Consider the following 22,297-nt stretch of genomic DNA (forward strand, 5'->3'; position numbering starts at 1 on the left):
CAGTGGAGTTTCTTGAACTGGGGAGTAAGTGGTCAGACTTCTGTTTTAGGAATATCACAGTTCTACAGATTGGATTGAACAGAGGCTTGAGACAAGGAAACTGATTAGGAGTCCAGGGTAATAATCCAGAAAAGAGGTAACGAGGGCCTTGAACTGTGGGAGTGGAGGAGAAAGGGATTCAGAGATGCTGGGAAGGTAAAAAACAGTAAGAACTGGAAGCAGATTAGATGTGGGTGAGAGTGAGAAGTCACATATGACACCAGTTGTGAACCTGGATGATAGGAAGGAAGGGGATGCCACTGCATAGACCTGGTCACTGTGTCATTCAATTGGCTTACCTGTTTTTCTTTGTTGTGAAGGAAGGTCTCCTGGGTGGAGGAATGCTATGTCTAGAAATGACTAATGCAAACAACAAAAGGCAGACTGAAACACTTTTAAAAAAAAGCAAGCGTCAGAAAATGGGTGTCCACCAATCAGGGCAATAGCTGAGCAAACTGTGCACGTGAACAGAATGGAATGTTTCTTATTGCACCATCACAAATGGCAGATGTGAGTAATCCTGAGAAACCTGGGGAAAATTTGCATGAACTGAAGCAGAGAGAAGCAAGCAGAACCAGAAAAACAATATATACTGAGACTAATAAAAGAATCAAGTAGAGCCCAAGGTTGTGTAATTATTATGACTAATTTTGCCACTGGAGAAGAGATGAGGAAATGTTCCTCCTTCCTTTTATTGGAAAGGTGAGGAAGTTGGGGGTGTAGAATATTGCACGTGATGGAAGACTAGGTTGCTGGGTCTGATGGTTTTAAGTGTTTTTCTTTGTTACAAGGGAAGGCTCTAGTGTGGGCAGGGAACAGTATGGCTAGAAATAACTATGCTGTAAGAACATATGGCATCAACAAGGGTTTGGTTTTGTTTTTTTTAAGGTCATGCTAGTCTAAAAGAAGAATCAAGGATCAAAGATTTAGAGCTGGAAGGTGACCTCGGAGGTTATCAGCTCCAACCCTCTCATTTTACAGATAAAGAAGCTGAGGCCCAGAGTAGATAAGTGACTTGTCCAGGCTCACAGTTAGTTAAGTGTCTGAGGCAAGATTTGAACCCAAGAAGATGAGTCTTCCTGACTCCAGGCACTCTATCCACTTCTCTACCTATCTCTATCAGGGATTATTGTCTGCTTAATTTTATCAGGCCCTCAGCTACCTTCCCCCACCCTCAGTATTCTAGGAAGAGTAAAAGACCTTGAACAAAGCCTGTCTTCACTCCCTTTAATCCATCTGTCCCCCACTGCCTGCTTGACCACAAGAGAGAGTCAAAGACCACTTTGAAGCATCTGTCTTTAATTAAACAAAAATACACCTGTGAACAATAGAACCCATAACTCCCTTGCCTCTTACCCCACCAGGAAGGCAGAATGGATGGGACAGATCAGGTATTCACAAGCCCAGACTGGCCACAATGAGAGGGCCCTCAGAAAGTAGGAGGAGGTTCCTAACTGCTCCGCTCCCCACTCCACTATGGATGCTTATATAGGTATAGAAACACACCCCACTTAGGCCAGGCCCCGACCACAGGCCTCTAAAAGGCAGTGAGAGATGAGAAGGGTTAGTCTATTCTAAGAGGTCCCAAGAGAACCCAAGAGGAAGGAAGGAAATGGGAGAGAATGAGCACACCCAAACCTCTGACCTTTCTTGAGCACTGCTATTGTGCACACAAAGCTTGTGTAGGAGCAACAAGAGTGGTACCCCTGAGAATTTTTGAGGTTGGGGAGGAAAGAGTGCCCCAGATCCACAGTCCAGGGACCCAAGACCATCCCTCACCCTGGGGAAGTTCTCCCTTGTAGGTTCAGGTTCAATCTCTCCTCCATGAGGCAGATCCAGCACCCTGGATGACCGTCCCAGGGGCCTCTTGGCCTCCCTAGTAACCAGTCTAGAGCCTGGACACAGGCAGGAGCAGTTCCATCAGCTGGCCCCAAAGACTAGCGCCTGGGGCAGAGGTGTAAGGAGCAGACTGGAAGGACATGAGCGGCATAGCAGTGGGCACACACCCGCACAGGCTTCATGTAGCCAAACCAAGGCAGAGGCGCAGATTTGGATGAACATCGTGAGCAGAAGATCTGGAGGGCACGGGAGGAAGAGCTCATTATTTCCTTGGCTCTGCCCTGAACCTGGGCCTCCAGGAAGGTCAACATCAGGAGCTGCAGGAGGGCCTGCACTCACTGCCTCCACCCCCAGCACTACCAAGGGATCACCCTAGCATGGCAGAACTGTAGCTTTGTTCCCAGCTGCCTATGGTCCAGGGAGGGATGCTGAGGTACAACTAAGCCCTCTCTGGGCTTCCTAGGTAAAATGAAGGGCTTGGACCAGGAGAGCTTTAAGACCCACTCAAATTCTTGAGTATCCAAAGGCCTGAGAAGTGGGCTCAAGAATCATCTGTCCCTCTCCCTCCCCAGCATGCACCTTTCTACATCCTTTCTCCTCTACCTGCCCCTACCCTCCACCATCCAAGCCACTTACCTTTCCACAGTTCCGGCAGTGGTGTCTTCGTCGAATGAGGCTAAAGGGAATCTGGCAGGCAGTGCAATGAAAACAGGCGTGATCTGGGACCCAGGCAGGGGGCTCTGTGAGGCAAACGAGGGAATGTGTCTGTGAGCCATCCCCTATGGACGCCACAGCTGGGGGTGGGGTGGGGAAGCAATGGGCATAATACCTTTGACACCTGCATCTTCAATGTGAGAGCAGTCAAAGCTAAGTGTGTGTGTGTGTGTGTGTGTGTGTGTGTGTGTGTGTGTGTAGATACACAAGGGGAGCCCACTGAGATTCCCCAGGAACTACTGAGGCTGAGCTAGTCTGCAGGGATCTACTTGGACCCAACTTACCTTCTTGGCTATATTCAACACACAGGGTGCACTCTGCCAGAGGGGCAGCGGACCTACAGCCTCCTTCCTCTGCTTCTTCCTCTTTGTGGGGGTCACAAGGAGAGAAGTATGCAGAGATAAGTGCAAGACTGGGAGGATGGAGCCCAGATGCAGTGCAGACCAGAACCCACAGCCCTCCATGGGAACCATCCTCCAAGTGACCCAGGCAGTAACACTCTATGGGGCACAGACAACAGCAGCAGGCTGCGGTCATAGATTTAGAGGAGAGAGGACCTCAGAGTCCATCTCTGGCGAGTACTGGGGGCCTGGTATACTATACTGGGTAAAACATTAGACTTACAATCAGAAAGACCTATGTTCAAATCCCATCACTGATATTTATTAGCTATGTGAATCTTGGCAAGACTTCCTCCTCTAAACTATGATCTTAAGATCCCTTTCTTGACACATGTGGAAACTGAGATTCAGAAAAGTTAAATGACTTGCCTCGTCACCCAAATGGTAAGTAACAAAACCAGGATTTGAATCTGGCTCTTCTGACTCCAAACCCAGCACTTTCTTCCTGCCCCTTGTAACAGAAGCCAACTTTTGGTGGCCATAGGGACCCTCACCTGGCCCAGGCTTGGATACGACCACCAAGAACACCATATGAAGGATGGCTCGAAGTTCACTGGCAAAGTTGGTCTGCAACTGGTCAGCTACACCTAATGGGCAGAGGGTGCAACAGTGGCTCCTCCCTCTCCTTGGCAGTGTTCCACCCCAGGCATTGCCCCACCCTTACCCTGACAGGCTCTGGGAAGGCTGGTAGACCTGTTCAGCCTCCCTCCAGGGCCTAGCCCAGGGATGGGGAACCTGTGACCTTGAGGCCACATGTGGTTCACAGAATAAATGGCTCTCTAGGTCCTTGAGCATTCATTTGTTCTGTGAAGTTTGGATTCAGTCAGAGGGCCACACTTGAGGTCCTAAAGGGTCACATGTGGCCTCAAGGTCACAGGTTCCCCACCCCTAGGCTAGCCCTTTCCTTCCCAGTCTTGATCTGTTTCCCCATCAGCTGTGTTGCTGATGCAAACAGCAAGGATAGCCTAGTCTCAACCTAGCCCACAGAACAGATGGGCGCAGACACCAAGGCCCCAACAGACTACCCACCCCTACCTCTACCCACCTCCATGTTAAAGACCCCAATCCTGGGTTTATCCTTCCCCTTTCCCCTACCCTAGACAGCAGAGACACCAACAGGCCCTCACCTGAGATGCAGACAAAGAGCGAGTGGAGCATGTTCTGAGGGCTGGGATAGCTGGCCCGAAGTACCCTCCCCATCTCTTCCTGCAAGGACCTGTCCCAGGGAAAGACAGAGGGGTCACCTGTCCCAAAGACAGTTCCCCACAAACTCCAGGACAAAATAGGACATTGGAATGGGTTGGAATGGCATGGGATAAGGCAAGAAAGCAAAGGCTCAGCACATTACACTCAGCAGAATGATCAAGACTTCAAAACTAAAAAGAACCCTAAAAATCTAACACCCTCACTTTCTAGATAAGCAAACAGAGAACTAGAGAGGGGAAAGGTCAGGACCCAGGTCTTTGGGCTTCTAGTCTAATAAAATTCCTAAGAACATTGAAATAAGAACCCTTCTGAGTCATGCACCAAGCCTAAGCTGGGCCCTGCTTGGGTGGGACTGACCTTGCTGGCCTGGGATGGAATTAAGATGCTGAGCTCTAAGTTAAGGCTGGGGAAAGGCTCTTGTTCTCTGGTTTCTCCCACCAGAATCTCATCTCCTGGCTGAAGGCTTACCTGGCAGCCATTGACTGGTCCTGCCCAACATGTTGGTGGGCACCATATTTTCTGGGCTCTTGTCTCCTTGGCTCCCCTGAATTCTGGATGGTGCCAGGTGTTTCAGCCTCAGTGGGTACTGGCCCATCCCATAGCAAGGTGCAAGTAGCATCTCCAGAGTTAGTCCATGGGAAGGAGGCACCTGGCTTGGTTTCCAGGCTCTCACTTGATGCTCTTAAGCCCTGATTTGGACAGCCAGGGGTTGGGTCCTGCTTGAAGGGTAGATGTGGGGTCCTAGTCTGACGAGAAGTATTAGATACTGAACTCTCTGGCCTCGGACTGTCCATGGGCTCCCAGGGGGCATCTGCCATACACAGACTCCGTTCAAGTATGAAGAGCTCATCAGCTGATAAAACAACCAGTAGGGCTCTGTAGGAGGAGAGGGGCCAAAATTTGTCCTGGAATGCCTGCCTATTCACCTGGCCCCCATCCTATCCACCACAAGATCTTAGGGGCTCCCCAAACCAAACCAATGAAAACTATCTCCTTTCCCTCCCTGCTTACTGGATCTTCTGCAAAAGGCTTCGAAAGGGACTGAAGACATAGGCTGTGGCACCAGGTGGACTCAGGCTCAGGGGACCCTCAGGGTGGATGAGAAGGCCACTGTGGAGCAAAGGATATGTGTCAGGGCCTTTCCCAGGCCCTGACACCAGAGTTCATCTCAAATCCAGGCCCTGAGGAATATTTCATATGGATAAAAATAAAATCCTAAACTAAGGTTAAAAAACTTTGCTGTGAAAGGATGGAGAGGCAGGGAGGGAGAAAGGAATGTTATGGTTAGAAAGCAGTTTATTTTTAAAAGACCTTAGTGGTCTTAGTGGACCACAAAGTCTCAGTGAGTCTACAAAGTACATTGGATCTTGGGCTCAACTGATGATAAAATGAGACTGTCAGAGCTAAAAGGGACCTTGGAGAGCACCTAGTACACACCCTACCTTTTGTAGTGGGAGAAACTGAGGTCCGCAGAAGGTAGGTATGACAGTAAGCAGTGAAGTTAAGACCTGAAACTAGGTCTACCACTGCTCTGTCTGATATTTTGTCCACTACACAATGCTGACCATTCTAATGCTGTCATGTGGAAGAGGGGTCACACTCTTTCGTCTTGGCCCCACTGAGCCTGATTGTATATCTTGTGGTTGGTAGAACCAGGAACTCAAGGCAGACGCTGTGGAGAGGCAGATTTCAGCCCAATGAAAGGAAAAGCCGCCTAAGAATTATTGCTCTCTAGAGAGAGAAAAGGTTGCCTCAGGAAGTGATGATTTCAGCCTTTAACAGTAGAGGCCTCCCGGAAGCTGGAGGGATGATCACTCCACAGCAAGGGGCCTTTAGCCCAAAAATCATTTAGTTCAAACCCCTCATTTTTACAGATGAAGAAACTTAGGACCAAAAGAAGAAAGTAACTTGTCTAAGATCATTGACAGGATTCCTGCTTGCAGAAGGGAAAGGATTGGTTATTTTCTGAGGTAGCTTTCAACTTGAGATCCTATAAACATGTCTTCCCCTGCCATTTCCCCTGCCTCAGATATTAGCAATAGCCTTGACCCTACACCCCTGCCCCTTTAAGATGAGGCCCTGGAAATCCCTAAGACCTGATTTCCCTCACCTGATGATGGCCAGTCGAGGTATGGTCAACATGAGACTAGGCTCATAGCTGTCAATCATCTCCTGGGTTAGGTAGCCAAGTTCCAGGGCTCTGAACCAGAAATAAGGGAGGGGATGGGTTGAGTCCTAGGCATAGTTTGGCTTAACTGGCCCCTGCCCTGGGAGGGAGAGTCCAGCTCCAGGGGATACTTCCAAAGCCAGCTTTGTGGCCCAGTCATCCTGAGCCATCTCCTAGGGCCCCTCCCACAAGGCTGTTTACCTGGCTACTGTCTCACAGAAAAGTACAGCCACCTCCTGCTGCTGATCAAGCTCTTCTGGGGACTTCATAGGGGCTACCATTGCCACGTAGCTGAGAGGGGAGAAGCAATGCTGGTGAAATCCACCCTCTCCTAGCATTCCTAGGGCAGTGAGACTCCTAGCCAGTCTGCTGCTGGCTCCATCTTCCCTCACCCTTGTGTCCCACAGGCTCTCAGATCAAGGTGAAAGGCAGAAGGCAGAATCTCAGAGCTCAGATAAGGAGCTAAGAGTGCAGTACACCTAAGAGTGGTCAATTTCTGTCCACATCTCCCAGCCCCAGATCTGTCTCATATCCTTAGCCTTACTTGAACTCAAAGTCAGCAAAGAGGTTGTCAAAACGAAGCAAGGCAGAACGCAGGGACTGAAAACACAGCCCAGGGCGGCCCAGACTCTGCTCTCGCAGGAGAGCCCGAGCCTGCTCCAGGCTCAGCAGCAGGTCCCGGGCCAGAGGCTGGAGCAGCTGCTGAGCAGTCTCATCCACTTCCACAAAGAAGCCAGCCACCAGGCACTGGAGGAACACAGGATACTAGGCTGAAATGGGATGGATCAGAGATCCCTGGGTAGGGGTGGGGTCAGTATCAAAGAATAATGAGCAGGGGATGGAAAGAGCAATTGCTAAGCCCAGAAGCTCTTCTCTTAGCCATTGAGAGTGATACCGGGACTTGGGAAGGGGCTGACTGGCAGTCTTACACCTCCCCTCAACACTGAGGGGAGCAAAGACCTGAGCTCTGTACATGGGGTGGCCATAAGCTGACACTCACCTCAGCAGCAAAGAGCACATGGGACCCGAGGCTCACTCCTAGCAGCTCCTCTGGGAACTTGGCCACATAGTCCCGAGACCTTCGATCCCCAGACAGGTTCTCCTCCATTATCTGCTCCATCACTGCCAGTAGCTGCTCCTGGGGCACCAAGCAAAGGGGTCAAGTTTAATCATAGCTTCCTACTCCAACCCAGCCTTCCTACCTTGAGATCTTGGACTCTGGGATCCCCACTCCCAAGCCTTCTTCCCTCCACTGGAGAATCACTCTTGTGCTCCCAACCCCTTAGTTCAGCTGAGGGGTGGGAAACCTGCGACCCTGAACCCTGGTTCAGCACATCCCTATTCCTCCTTCCTCAAGTATGTACCCTTGAAAGCGAAACTTGGATGCATGTCACCAAAGAGCCAAATGAATGCCTCACCAGCATCTAAATCTCTGGGTCAAAGACTCATATAGATTCCTAGACTGGAAGACAGAAATCTTGGGTCTGAGCTCTAGCTCTGCTACTTACTATATCATATATACTATTTTATATGACCTTGGGCGGTCACTTCCACTTCCTGGCCTCAGTTTCTTCATCTATAAAATGGACTAAATGACCCTTAAGTTCCCTTCCAGGGCTAGCATTTTATGAATTGCTATCCATCCAATCTGCCCCTCCCATCGAGGTCCCTGTTCCTATCCATGGTGCTACCATCTTCCCTGTCTTTGTCATCTTTGACACTTTCCTCTCCTTCAGCTCCTACATACAGCTACCAAGTCCTGTTTCTGCCTCCAGAATCCTTAGTCCATATCCTCATCATCAATTTAAAAATAAACCTGTTGTCATTTTTTGCTTTTATATCACCTTTATTTCCAAATATATTCCTTGGCTCTCTCTCCTTATGCAACAAAGTAACAACGAATAAAAAGTTGCCAGTAGAAGTTCCGCACTTTAGACAATACAGCTGCTGAGCTTGATGGAGTATGCAATATTCTGCACCCAGTCTTCCACCTCTGTAAATGAGAGAAGGAAGTACATTTCCTCCTTCACCTCTTTCTTAGGGCTAAGCTTGGTTATTATAATTAAATATCATTCAGGCTCCTATTTTGGTCCTTTTAATTTACAATTAATTTACTCATTGTATCTGCTGTTTTCTTGGTTCTGCTTAGTTCATTCTATATCTGTTCATATAAGTCTTCCCATGCTTCTCTGAATTCTTCAAATTAACCAATTCTTCTGGCCTACTAATATTTCATTATATTTATGTATCAATCTATTTAGCCAGTCCCTAACCAGTGAGCACCTACTTTATTATCTGTTCTCTCCTACCACAAAAAAACATTGCGATGAATATTTTGGCATCTAAGAGACCTTTCTTTCTGTCTCTGTCCTCCTTGGGGTACATGCCTAGCAGTAGGATCTCTGTGTCACTTTTTTCTTCTTTTTTTAAAGCATAACTTCTAATTGCTTTCCAGATTGGTTGGAACAATTAGAAATTATGCTTTTTTAAAAGTGACTAAATGATTCATGCCTTTTGACCTCATCATTTCTTACCTGGATTGCTGACATAGCTTCCTAACTGGTTTCTCTCTCTTGAATCTCTCCCTTCCCTGATACATTTGGCACAAGCCTCTAGGGGAAAGGTCTGCCTGCTGTGTTAGAGTGGGACAGAGAGAACCACAGAAGGTGTAGAAGGAGCGTAGCTGATGCGGGGGGGTGGAAAACATACCTGGCTGGCATGGAGCTGACTCAGCAGCACCAGGTAGTGCTGCGGGTCTTCCTGTACATCAAGGCAGATGATTTCAGTCACCACTTGTGTCACCCGTTCATCAGCAAAGAAAAACTGAGCCAGGAGTCGAGGATCTGACCTCTGGGTAAGGAAGGCGAAAGGCAGATTTGAGTCAGTGTCCCTCAGGGAGCCCCACCCACACTCGAGGTTCCTGGGGACTGGATTTGGAGTCAGAATATAAGGATCTAATACCAGTTCTGCCACTTACTACCGGTATGACTTTGGGCAAATCACTTAACCTCTATGGGCCTCAGTTTTCTCACCTGTAGAATGAGAACATTGGATCAGATGATCACTAAGGGCCCTGACAGCCCTAACTATGTGATTCTTTGTGCTACCAGCTGGGTAGAGCTTAGCATGGACCTCCACCTGGATATGTAAAGCATTGAATGACATCACATATGGTGAAATTTACTATATCTTAACAGGTAGGAAACAATTAGTTATAGACACAGGAGTCATTTTAGAATCAGTTGTCTGTGTAGTCAGGCCACAAAATACTTACAAGAGTCAATTTAAATATCAAAACAGAAAAATCGATAAAGTTAAGCAAGCTGAAGAGTTTAAACACAAGTGCTGTCTCTAAAGCACCCAGGATCCCAGGGTTAGGAGGGACTACAGACTCCGCTCCCATGTCCATTACCCATAGACCCCTGACTGAATACCACCTCTTTCAGTTTCTCAGCATAAGGGTAGGTTAGGGAAGGAATATGCATTTATATAGTACTAAGCACTTTACAAATATTATCTCATTTAATCCCATTATTATTTCCATTTTATAGTAGAGAAAACTGAGACAGAGGTTAAGTGACTTGCCCAGGGTCACATAGCTAGTCTGACACTGGATGGATTTAAACTCCGGTCTTCCTGACTCCAGATCCAGTGCTCTGTTTACTGTGCCACTTAGATGCCTAAGGTTAGGTTAGAACATAGATTGGGCTTAGAGGTGAGTGTACCATCTATGAGAGGCAGCTTGGTGGCCTGGCTATTTGGAGTCAGCAGACAGCAGGACTAGAATCCTGGTTCTCACTTTATTTGTTGTATGACCCATAAACAAGTGTCTCAGTCTCTCTGAGGCTTAATTATGTGTAAAATGGGGATAACCCACTGTGGTAGCTTCTCCACAGGGTCACTGTGAGGATAGAATGTGCCCAGGTACCATGTAAGTGCTGGTTATTATGAGACATCTCCACCTTGAACTCAAACTCAACATCCCCAAACCCAGCTCAATCCTTTTCCCCAAACCTCTTCCTTCTGGTCTCCAGGAATGTAGGTGGGAGGTGGAGTGGGAGTTAATCCACTCATCTTTGGAGTTCTGATCTGAGATATAGCTGTCTTGACTGCTAAAGAAGTGAAAATTCGTATTCCATGAGATATCTAATCAGCCCTACACCATCTTATGGGGGCAGTGAGGTAGCACAATGGGTAGAGTACTGGGTCTGAAGACAGGAAGACTCACTTTCCTGAGTTCAAATCTGGCCTTAGACACTTATTAGCTCTGTGTCCCTGGGCAAGTCACTTAACCAATTTGCCTTAGTTTATTCATCTTTAAATTAACTGGAAAATGAAATGGAAAACCACTCCAGTATCTTTGCCAAGAAAACTAATGAGGTCACAAAGAGTTAGACACAACTCAACAGCAACACCAGTAAAGACCATCTCTCACATTCCATCCACTCACCCACTGTAGAAGTAAAGCTCACCATTTTCCCACTTACTTCTCTGGTCACACCTCCCCTTTGTGTATTGTCTTCCCCAATAGGATGTAAGTTCCTTGAGGTTAGGGATCATCTCATTTTTGGATTCATATGCCCAGGCTCAGCAAAATAGTGGGTGCTCATTAAACACTTTTAATTAATTTAATTAATTTATTTAGTCAGTAGAACTACCAGTCTATCTCCCATGTTGAAAACTTTGGCATTTATCTTCAACCCTTGTGTCCTATCTCACTTCTCATATTTATTCAATGACCAAGGGCTGTCAACAAACCACTACAATAACTCTGAGATCTTTCTTCTCTCTATTTCTGGTACCATCACTCTTACTACTACTTTCTGGGTCTATACAACAGTCTCCTAAAAGTCTCTGGCTCCATTTTTCTCCTCACTTCAATCCATTCCTCACACCACTGAAAGAATAATCTTTGCAGGGGTGTGCTGGAACCAAGCTGAACCAGAAAGCTGAATGTTAAATTTCCAATGCAAGCATTTATGACTAAGAAATCTGCAAATGCTACAAATCACTGTTTCATTTATTATTTTGTTGACTGTCTAGACTTACCAACTGTCCAGCCTTATCTCATAGTACTTACCTCCAAATCCACTATGGTCTTGCTGAATTGGACAATTCTTACCTAAAAAAATGTCATTTGCTTTCTTGGTTTTGTTCACTATGCTGCCTATATTTCATTTGAAATTTATTCAGGAAGCATTTATAAAATCCTTCCTATGTACCTGGCACAGGGCAAGGCACTGGAAATATAAAAACACAATGGAATAAGCCCTCCCTCAAAGCCTTTACATTCTACTCAGGGAAAACAATATATATTCATTACATATACAAAACACATTTCAATATAGGGTAGGAAGGTATTGGCAACTACGTTTGGGACAGGGAATCAGGAAGTATATCCCTTCCCCTCTTCACCTATTAAATTTCTACCTGTCTTTTAAAGCTCAACTCAAAGGCTACCTCCATGAAATCTTGCTGTTATAACCACTTTCCAAATTCTGATACAGTGTGGTGCAGAGGACAGAACACTGGACTGGGAGACAGAGAACTTGGGTTTGAATTCTGACTTTAGAATCTGACCCTTGATAATCACTAGCTGCATAATGACCATGGGCAAATCATCTAAGCCTCAGTTTACTCGGCTATAAAGTGGGAACAATAATACCTGTAACACCTATTTCACAGGACTTCAAAGGAGTTAGTGTAGATAAGACTTTAAAGGCCAAAATAAAGGTCAAATAGGATTATTCACTTGATCAACATGCATTTATTAAGTGCCTGACATATTCCCAGAACTATGCTAAGAATGGAAACTGCAAAGAAAAGCAAAAAACAGTCCCCTCTCTCAAGCAGCTCTAACAGGAGACACAACATGCAAACAGTTCAGTCATTCTACAAGTATTTATTTTTTTAAAATAAGTTTTTAGAGCTATCTTCTGTTTGTTGCATCATCATTGTTATCCCAAGTGTCCCTCCTTTAGCCGCTTCCAAAAAGCCATTGCTTGCCTTGAAGGGGAACAATTTTGGCAGAGGGGTGAAGACAGGAACCAGATTATAAGAGGCTGAGGAGAGTAAGGAGTAGAAACTGAGGGTGTACATAGCCTGTTTGGTAACTTTGTCCAGGAAGAGAGAGGTAGGATAAGAATGGGGAGATGGGAACTTGTTTGTATTAGGTGTGAAGGAGTCAGTGGAAAGGGAGAGACTAAAGATACATCAGGTTTAGTACAGTCACAGTCTGTCCTCTGAGTAACAAAGGGCTTCTCTGAGAGAGATTCTGAGTTTGTCCTTTCACATAACCTTTTTATTTCAACCTTTTTTTTGATATTTTCTATTTTTACATCACCATAGTATCCCAAATATCCACCTTCCTCTCCATCCCTAAGAGCCATCCCATATAGCAAACTGCATTTTTTAAAGAGGAAAAAATATCAGTACAACTGAACAATACATTTAAAATGTCTGAGGATATATGCAGTGTACATATCTGTGGCTCTCCCACCTCAATGAAGGGGATGGTTTCTCATGTCTTCATTTGAGTTCCACTTGATCTTTCTTTTTTCTTTTTTTTTTTTTTGAGGGGGAGGGGTTGGCAGTTGGGGTTAAGTGACTTGCCCAGGGTCACACAGCCAGTAAGTGTCTAAGGCTGGATTTGAACTTGGGCTCTCCAGACTTCAGGGCCAGTGTTCTATCCACACCGCCATCTAGCTGCCAGTGAGTGCCACCTGATCTTTATAATTTTGCTATATTTACTTTTGAGTTTTGGGGCGTGTAGTTTTTACTTTCCTTTACATCGTTGTAGTTACTATGTCTCTTGTGTTCTTGTCTCTGCTTACTCAGTTCCTATAGATCGTTCTGTGGTTTCTTTGTATTCATCATAACCATCATTTCTTACAGCACTCTAATATTCCATTACATTCAGTACCATAATTTATGTAGCCATTCGACTGTCAATGGGCATCTACTTTGTTTCCAATACTTAGCAATCACAATAAGTGCTGCTATAAATATTTTTAAATATGTGGGGATTTTTTTCTTATTGATAGCTTCCTTGGGTATAAGCCCAATAATGGAGTCTCTGGTTCAAAGGATATGGAAATTTTAATCACTCTATTTGCATAATACTAAATTGTTTTCCAAAACATTTTTACCCTTTCACAATTTCACCAAATATATATTAGTATGCCTATCTTTCCACAACCCTTCCAAAAATCACTGTTGCTATTTTTTGTCATTTCTGCCAATCTTCAGGATGGGAGGTGAAACATCAGGGTTGTTTGGATGTGCATTTCTCTTAATATTAGTGATCTGGAACATTTTCTCATGTAGCTGTGAATTTTTTGCAGCTCTTTTGAGACTTAACTGTTCATATTCTTTGACCATTTATCTTTTGGGGAATGGCTTTTAGTCTTATATACATATATTTATTAGCTGTTTATATATCTTGGATACCAAACTCTTATCAGAGAAATCTGATACAATATTTTCCCCCATTCAACCACTTCCTTTCCTATCCTAAATGCATTGTCCATGTAGAAGCTTTTCAGTTTCAAGTAATCAAAGTCAACCTATTTTATCTTTTGTAACTGCCTCCATCTCTTGTTTGATGAAGACTATATCTCCTACTTATACCTGTGAGAAGCGCATGATCTGTTTCTCTTCTACATTTTTTTACAGTATAATCTTTAATAGTGAGAGCATGTATCCACTTGGAATATATTGTGGAGTGTTGTATAAACTTAAGTCTAATTTCTGCCAGACCACTCCACAGTTTTCCCAGCAGTTTTTATCAAGTAGGGAGCTTTTCCAAAGGTAATTTGTTTTTCACTTTATCAAGTTATTGAGTTCTACTGTTTTTTAATCTCTCTTATCTAGACCATTTATCTATCTATTATTTAACCAGAAACAGATGGTTTTGATGACTGCTGCTTTATAATATAGTTTAAGCTCTGAAAGTGCTATTCCCCCTTCATCCTTGCTTCTTTTCATCATTTCCCTTGATATTTCAGGGGTGGGGAACCTGTAGCCTCCAGGCCATATGTGGCCCTCTAGGTCCTCAAGTGCAGTCCTTTGACTGAATCCAAACTTCACAGAACAAATCCCCTTCATAAAAGGATTTGTTCTGTAAAATCTGAACTCAGTTAAAAGGCTGCACCCGAGGACCTAGAATGCGACGTGTGGCCTCGAGACTGCAGGTTCCCCAACCCTGGTCTAGATCTTTTGTTCTTCCAAATGAATTTTGTTATGATTTTGTCAAATTCTATAAAGTATCATTTTGGTATAGCATTAGAAGTGTAAGTTAATTTTGGTAATATTGTAATTTTATTATATTAGCATGGCCTAGCCATGAGCACTGAATATTCCTCCAGCTGTTTAGGTTATTTTTTATTTCTATAAGGAGCACTTTGTAATTGAATCTATATAAGTCTTTTGTGTGGTTGATCCCCAGATATTTTATGCATTTTTAAGTTATTTTTTATGAAAGTTTCCTTTCTCCGATTGCTTCTTCTGTTTTATTATTATTCTTATTATATAGAAATGCTGTTGATTTTGAGGATTTATTTTATAGCTTGTAACTTTGAAAACGTTATTGTCTCAATGTCCCTGCTATTTCTCTACAGCTTTCCAAGTAAACCATCATATCATGAGCAAACAGGGATAACTTTGTATCTTTTTTTTACCTAGCTCTATTCCTTTAATTTCATTTTTTTGCTAGGATTTCCAAGACTATATCAAATAATAGGGGGGGAAATGGACATCCTTGCTTCATTCCCATATTTATTGGAAAAAATTCTAGTATATTTTCATGGCATATGATGCTTGTTCTTGGTTTTAGGTAGATATTTTTTATGATATTAAAAAAGGTCCCTCTCTGCTTATATGTTGTAGGGTTTTTAAGCATAAAAGTGTTGTGCTTTGTCAAAGGCTCTTTTTTGCATTATTGAGATGATCATGTGGTTTTTAAATGTTCTGATTTTTTGTATTAGTTGATTGTTTTCCTAATATCGAATCATCCTTGCATCCCTAGTTTAAATCCCACTTGATCATAATGAATGTGTGACCCTGGGAAAGTCACTGAACCTCATTTACCACAGTTTCCCCATCTGTAAAATGAGGATAATAACAGCTCTCACCTCCTATGGTTGTTGTGAGGATCAAATGAGATAATAATTGTGAAGCACCTGACACATAGCAAATGCTAACTAGATGTTAGCTGTTCCCATTCTACTTTTCCAGCCTTATTACGCCTTACTTATGTCTAGTCAAACTGACCTCCATGTTGTTCCTCACACCTAAAATTCTATCTCTGGCCTCCATGCCAGGGCAACGGCTGTTCCTGATGTCTGGAATGCCCTACCTCACCACCACGCCCTGTAGGAGTCCTTGGTTTCCTTCAACAACCATCTGAATGAGGCCCTTGCTTGCCCCCTGAGCTGCTAGTGTCTCCCTCCCTCAAAGATACCGTATTTGTATATATTTTGCTAAGTGAATATTTCATCTCCCCCATTACAATGTAAGTTTCTTACCAGTTTCACTTTTGTCTTCCTCATACAGGCACTAAATAAATGCTTGTTGCTTGATTGATATTATGGGTACAACTTCTAAGTCCCAGGTTACTTATACATTTAAATAAATACAAAATAAACACAAAGCACTGGGGAAGGGGGGAGAGGGAAGGTTACCAGCCTAATATAAAGAGAAGTATGTTAACAATGGAGCATATGGTACAGTGGGATACAAAGGAAAAAAATGAAAACCAGCCCTTGAACTTAAGGCGCTAACATTCTCCTAGGAGAAACAACTGAGTATAGAGAGAAGTAAATATGAAGTCAATAAAAAGTAATTTGGGAAGTTGTTCAGTCGTTTCAGTCACGTCTACTCTCTGTGACCCCATCTGGGGTTTTCTTGGCAGAGATACTTGGAGTGGTTTGCCATTTCCTTCTCCAGCTCGTTTTACAGATGAGGAACTGAGGCTGCCCTTAATTTGAAAAATAGAGAACTGGAAGCCTGAAGATCTCTAAAGCTTCTGTAGGGGTTGGCACTTAAGGTGTGCCTTGAGGAAAGCCAAGGATTCTAAGAAGTGCTGGGAGAGCATTCCCTGAATCAGAGACAGTGTGGTCATAGTCACTGAGGCAGAAATGGAATGGTGTGAAAGGGGAACTTTGAGAAGGCCAGTTCAGTGGGAATGAAGATCAGATTGGAGCTGGAAAGTGAAGTCAGACAGCTGGGTGGTGCCATTGTGCACAGAATAAATACCAGGCCTGGAGTCGGGAAGACCTGAATTCAAATCCAGGCTCAGACACTTACTAGCTTCGTATCCCTGGGCAAGTCATTTAACCCAAATTGCCTCAGTTTCCTCATCTGCAAAATGAACTGGAGAAGGAAATGGCAAACTGCTCCAGTATCTCTGCCAAGAAAACCCCAAATGGAGTCACAAAGAGTCAGCCATCAATGAAAAATAACAACAAAGGAAAGTTGTCAAATGCCAGAGGAGTTTGTTATTTTATCCTGGAGGTAATAATAGCAAGCCACAGAAGTTTTTTGGGCAAGGGAGACCTCTGTCTTAAGACACATCATCAGTCTGGTAGCTAAATGGATGACAAAATGGAGAAGGTAAAGAGATTAGAGGCAGGGAGACTAATTAGGGCACTATTTCAGTAGTCCAGGAGAGAAGTGATAAGAATCTGAACTAGAGAAACTGAGGCTCAGATAAATTAAGTACTTTGCTCATAGTTACATAGCTAGTAAATTTCAGAGCTTAGGATTTGAACCTAGCCATTATGATCACAGAGAACATTATCAATACATTTTTTTTTTTTTAAGTGGCACCTGTACCACCCAGGCTCCAAGTCCAAGCAAGGAGTTGAAGCTTGGAACCAAAGAGGAATAATTTCATGGGTATGAGAGCTTTCCTGACTCTGGTGCTCTAGTCTATAGTATGCCGTATTGTAAATGAATGAATGAATGAGGGAAAATAGGGAAGGCCTAATTTCCTTTATTGACCAAGTTGCATGGCTAGTCTCTAAAGCTCCGAGACGTTAGAATCTTCAAGCACAAGCTTGAAGGGGGGCACAAGCACAGGCGTGCGCGCGAGCACACACACACCCCCCAACACCTCCTCCACTCCACTTACTCCACCTTTTCACACCCTTTGGAAAAACTGCTTTCAGAAGGAGCAGGATTGACTGGAAGAGGCCTAAATTGGGAGGGGAAGGAAAGGGCTAGCCCAGAATCCTTGCTTCTGGGCAGGGTGAACCAGCCAGGTGTTGTCCAATCACCCTGCAGCTCCCTGCTCAGCTGCCTCCTCCCAGGAGAGGCTGGTCTCACTCCGACCCGACTGTCTCTTTTCCCCGTTTACTTTCTTTACCACCTGCCTGACCTAAGATACCTTCTGGACTGATAGCATAAACCCAGAGGGGTCTGTTGGGGCCCCTTGGGAAAGACTCCGGCCGCACCCCCTCCTTCCCTCAGAGCTCCAGGATAAGGCACCCACGTCCCACAACCACCAAGGCTGGCCTGGCACGGCTCACTCTGCCTACCCCCTTCCTCACGCCCAGCAATAGCTCCAGTGGGGAGGGCAGCGTTCTCCTAGGGCGCTCTCAGGGCAGGAGATGGGGAGGGCTGGGTGTAAATGTGGAAGTTTCCTCCTTTTTTAGAAAGTGTCTAAAAAGTCAACGTAGGGGAGAGGGTCTGAAGGAGGGAAAAACAAGGAGGGAGCTATGTGTTTGCTGGCGGGCATCCCGGCGCCTCCCCTTGGGAAGGGCAGGGGAGGGGAAGCGGCAGCTGGGAAACGTGGGGCGCTTGGCTCCTGGAAGAAGAGGATAAGGACTGGGGGGGATTTACCTTGGGCCGATTCAACCACTTCCTCACGGCGGCGGGCAGCATGACAGGACCAGAGAAAGGGGCAAGTGTCCTACCTCACCTAGGCCGCCTCACCTTGGCAGAGCAGAACCCGGGCTTGCCCCACCCCTGCCGCGCCGCGCACCCCGCCCCGCCTGGTCCGCGGTGGGCTGGCCCGAAAAATATAGGAGGAGGAAGAGAAAGAGCAGGGATCGACCCCAGCCCGGACTCGTTCCAGAACCTAAACCCCCAATTGCATACCGCTAAGAGCTGGTGCGTTGCGTTCCGGAATCCTAGAAAGTTAGAGCAGGACTAAGTAGAGTTCACCTAGGCTACCCATCTCGTTTTACCTACAGGGAAACCAAGAGGAGGAAGCACTTGCCCAGGTAAGTGGCAGAGATAGAACTAGAACTCCAGACTCATATCTCAGTCTCTACTCTGCCTACCCACTCCCCTTGGGGCTTAGTGGACTCATCTGTGAAATGGGTACAATAAAGCCTGGACTACCTACCGAGTTCCCCGGCTGAAGTAAAGAAAACACTTTGTAAAATTCCTGAGCATTCAAGAAAGGGCAGTTGCTGTTACGGCAGCTAGGTGGCGCCAGAGTGCACAGAGCGCTGGGTTTGGAGTCACGAAGCCGCATCTTTCTGAGTTCAAATTTGACCTTAGACACTTAACTTACTAACTGGGTGATTCTGGGCAAGTCACTTAACCCTGTTTGCCTCACTTTTCTCATCTGTAAAATGATCTGGAGAAGGAGACGGCAAGTCACTCCAGCGTCTTTGCCAAGAAAACCCCAAAGGGGTCACAGAGAGTAGGACGTGACTGAACATGATAACCTGCTGTTATGGAATGGATTATTCTTAATTAAGCAACTAGTTTTTTAAAGGGCATAGTATATGCCAGTCACTGTGTTAAGCTCTGGGAATATAAATAAATACTAAAAAACAGCCCCTGCCTTCAAGTAGCTCACAGTCTTAGGAGGGAGACAACATACAAACCATTTTGTACAAACAAGGTATGGACAGAATGAACTGAGGGCTGGTACAGTGGATAGATTCCAGGACTTGAAGTCTAAGTTCAGGTTCTAACTTGGACATTTTCTAGCTATGTGATCCTGGGCAAATGATTTAACCTCTCAATACCTCAGTTTTTTCATCTATAAAATGAGGATAATAATAACCTCTACCACTTAATGTTATTATAAGTATTGCAAGCCTTAAAGTGCCAAATAAATGCTAGTTGTATTATTAAACTGAGAGTAGTCTGGAAGGTGCTAAGATCAAGGAGGACTGGGACAGGTAGGTCTTTCAATCTCCTGGAGAAGCTGACTTTTTTTAGGGATGGGGGGGACAGTGCTTCATTCAAGGCCCCATCTTACTTTTCCAGACTTAGCTCCACCCACATGGATCTTTGGTTCTCTAGAGAAATGCACCCTGGTCTTTCCAGATAGTCTCTGTACCTGAAATGTGGCTCTGTGCTTCAAGGCTAAGCTATACACCATCTGTTCCTTAAAGGTTTCTCTGACTCCTCAATAGGTGAGTCACCTCTCCTCACCATGACAATGTCTGTCCTTGGCACGTAGACCTAATCATCTCCTGCCCTGTAGTATAGTTGGGTCCATATCTTATCTTCTTAGAAACAGTATGGAATCCTGGAAGGAGTACTGGCCTGACCTGAAATCAGGAGACCAGGCTTAGAACCTAGGCTCCATCCACCATTTGCTTGTATCTATGGGTAAATCATTGAACTTCTCTGGTTTTTTTACTTCATCTGTAAAAAGCTCCCTTCAGAGCTCAACTCAGGAGCCACTTGCTATCAGAGACTTTTTCCGACTGCCCTAGCTGTTAACAGTGTCCCACTTCAAACAATCTGTCACTGATTTTCCAGACTCTACTTTTATTTTCCCATAGGATGTAAGTTCCTTGGGATCAGGGATTGCTTTTTTACTTGTCGTTGTATCCCAGTACTTAGCACCATTTCTTCCACAGTATGGCTCAAGAAATTATTAGTGGAATACTGCTGTGCTATAAGAAATTAATGGAATACTACTGTGCTGTAAGAAATGATGTGTGTGATGAATACAGAGAAGCATGGAAAGATCTACATGAACTGATACAGAGTGATGGAAGCAGAGCCAAGAAAGCAACCTACACAATAACCACAACAATGTAACTGGACAGAACAACCACACACCGAAAAAATCAAAAGTAAATTATAAAGATCAATTAGACTGGAATGAAGAGATAAGAGATGACACCCCCAACTTCCCCTTCATGGAGGAGGGCGGCCCACAGAAGTCACACACTGCACGTTTTCAGATATTCTCCCTCTTTACAAAAATATTATTTGTTATATGGGATGACTTCCAGAATGAGGAGAGGGAGGGATACATGGGATACTATGGTGATGTAAAAAACAGAAAGTTTTTAAATTAAAAATTAAAATTAAAAAAATTTTAAAGCAGCCTTGTTGTTCAGTACAGGAAAAATCTGGTAAAGAGCTTTACTATCAATGTATGTTGGCACCTTCTCGATGATTTGTGGTCTTGGAGAGTTTCCTGGGAGTACTAAGTGGTTAAATGGCTCAAGATTGTGACAGAGGTGACATCAAACCCTGGTATTCCTATCTCTGAGGCCAGCTCTCTTCCATTATTCCATGATCCTTCTTATCTAAGCTTTCTCTTTTCCCCAGTGTCATGCAAACTGTAGGAACTTAATAAATACCTATTGGTCTCAAAAGGACTGCTGTTAACAATATGAATGAATGCTCCAGATTGCTAATTGTTAAAAATAAATGAAATCAAAGCTTTCAACAAACACTCAGAAAACTGACAGAGATGACAACCATCAGGAATAGCCAATGTCAGATGCATCATGGAGAGGCAACTTTAACTTTGTTGGTGGAACTGTCGGTTTGTATAGACTTTCTGGAAAGCAATTTGGAATTGTGAAAATAAAGTGACTAAAATATCCATTCCTTTTGATCCAGATGGTCCACTGCTGGGTATATACCCCCAAGAGGTTACTGACAAAAAAGACTCCATATATAGTATAAATAATTATATACCAGTATATTTATAGCAGTACTTTCTGTGGTACCAGATATAAAATCCTCTGGCTTTTAAAGTCCATTATGAACTGGTCCCTTCCTAGTCTTCCACTCTTATTACACCTTATTCCCCTCTATTACTCTGTGATCAAGGGACATTGGCCTCCTTTCTGTTCTTCAAACAAGATATCCTATCTCCCACTTTGGTCATTTTCATTGACTATCCCCCATGCCTGAAACTCTTTCCTCAGATCTGTCTCCTGGCCTCCCTGGCTTCCTCCAAATCCCAGCCTAAATCCTATTTTATATAAGAAGACCCTCCTAATCCCCCTTAATGCTAGTGCTTTTCCTGTATTGATTATCTCCAATTTATCACATAGATAGATATAGATGTCTTTTTATTGTTTGCTGATTTTATTTTTTCCTTGATTTCTTTTTTTGTTAATTTATTTGTTTCCAGTTTTCAACAATCACTTCCATAAGTTTTAAATTTTCTCCCCCTCCCTCCCCAAGATGACATGCATAGATAAAGATATCTTGTTTGTACATAGCTGTTTACACGCTGTCAACCCCACTGGACCGTGAGCTCCTTGAGATTAGGCATCATATATTTGCCTTTCTTTATATTCCCAACTCTTAGCAGTGTCTGGCATATAGTAAGATAAAAATAATAAATATAATTTATTTAATGTAAATAATAAATGCTCATTGTCTATCTGATGACTATTCTGACTATCTTCCACAAATTTATATTACATAATCTCACCTGGGCCCTCATTACTGATAGATAATCCTTCTGAACCTCCCTAAGCAACATTATCCTCACTCACTCCAGTGGATTTTCCAAAACTTTCATCCTTCCTCAAAACTCCCATGGCTTCCTTTCCTGCACCCTCTTCGCTAAGAACTTTGCCTCATATTTTACTGAAAAAACTGAGACCATTTGTCAAAAGCTCCCTCTTCTCCTTTCGCCCTCATCCATGTGTTTTCTGCCACTATCTCCTCCTTCTCTCCTGTCTCATGAGGTCCTTCTACTTGCCAA

At 44.3% G+C, this 22,297-nt stretch overlaps 1 protein-coding gene and 1 long non-coding RNA gene across 3 annotated transcripts; one reads left to right on the forward strand and one right to left on the reverse strand.

The window, feature by feature from the left end:
- Positions 1 to 1,321: 1,321 nt before the first annotated feature.
- LOC140518754 (lateral signaling target protein 2 homolog) lies at positions 1,322 to 18,321 on the reverse strand. Of its 2 annotated transcripts, XM_072631137.1 has the most exons (13): positions 18,208 to 18,321; positions 9,076 to 9,216; positions 7,367 to 7,504; positions 6,911 to 7,113; positions 6,568 to 6,657; positions 6,310 to 6,399; positions 5,211 to 5,309; positions 4,668 to 5,075; positions 4,121 to 4,209; positions 3,488 to 3,580; positions 2,877 to 2,957; positions 2,515 to 2,618; positions 1,322 to 2,114 (listed from the first exon to the last, which is right to left on the reverse strand). In XM_072631137.1, exons 1-13 carry the CDS (start codon positions 18,247 to 18,249, stop codon positions 1,977 to 1,979), a joined length of 1,716 nt encoding a protein of 571 aa, XP_072487238.1. In that variant the 5' UTR covers positions 18,250 to 18,321; the 3' UTR covers positions 1,322 to 1,976. The 2 variants fall into 2 exon arrangements, with proteins under 2 accessions (XP_072487238.1, XP_072487239.1); XM_072631138.1 differs by lacking the exon at positions 2,877 to 2,957.
- A 113-nt stretch (positions 18,322 to 18,434) lies between these two features.
- Positions 18,435 to 20,667, forward strand: LOC140518759 (uncharacterized). Its single transcript, XR_011972003.1, has 2 exons — positions 18,435 to 18,590; positions 20,196 to 20,667. It is a non-coding gene; the product is annotated as an uncharacterized lncRNA (long non-coding RNA).
- The last annotated feature ends 1,630 nt before the right edge of the window (positions 20,668 to 22,297 follow it).

Source organism: Notamacropus eugenii, chromosome 1 (genome assembly GCF_028372415.1).
Source record: "Notamacropus eugenii isolate mMacEug1 chromosome 1, mMacEug1.pri_v2, whole genome shotgun sequence".
NCBI lineage: Eukaryota > Metazoa > Chordata > Mammalia > Diprotodontia > Macropodidae > Notamacropus > Notamacropus eugenii.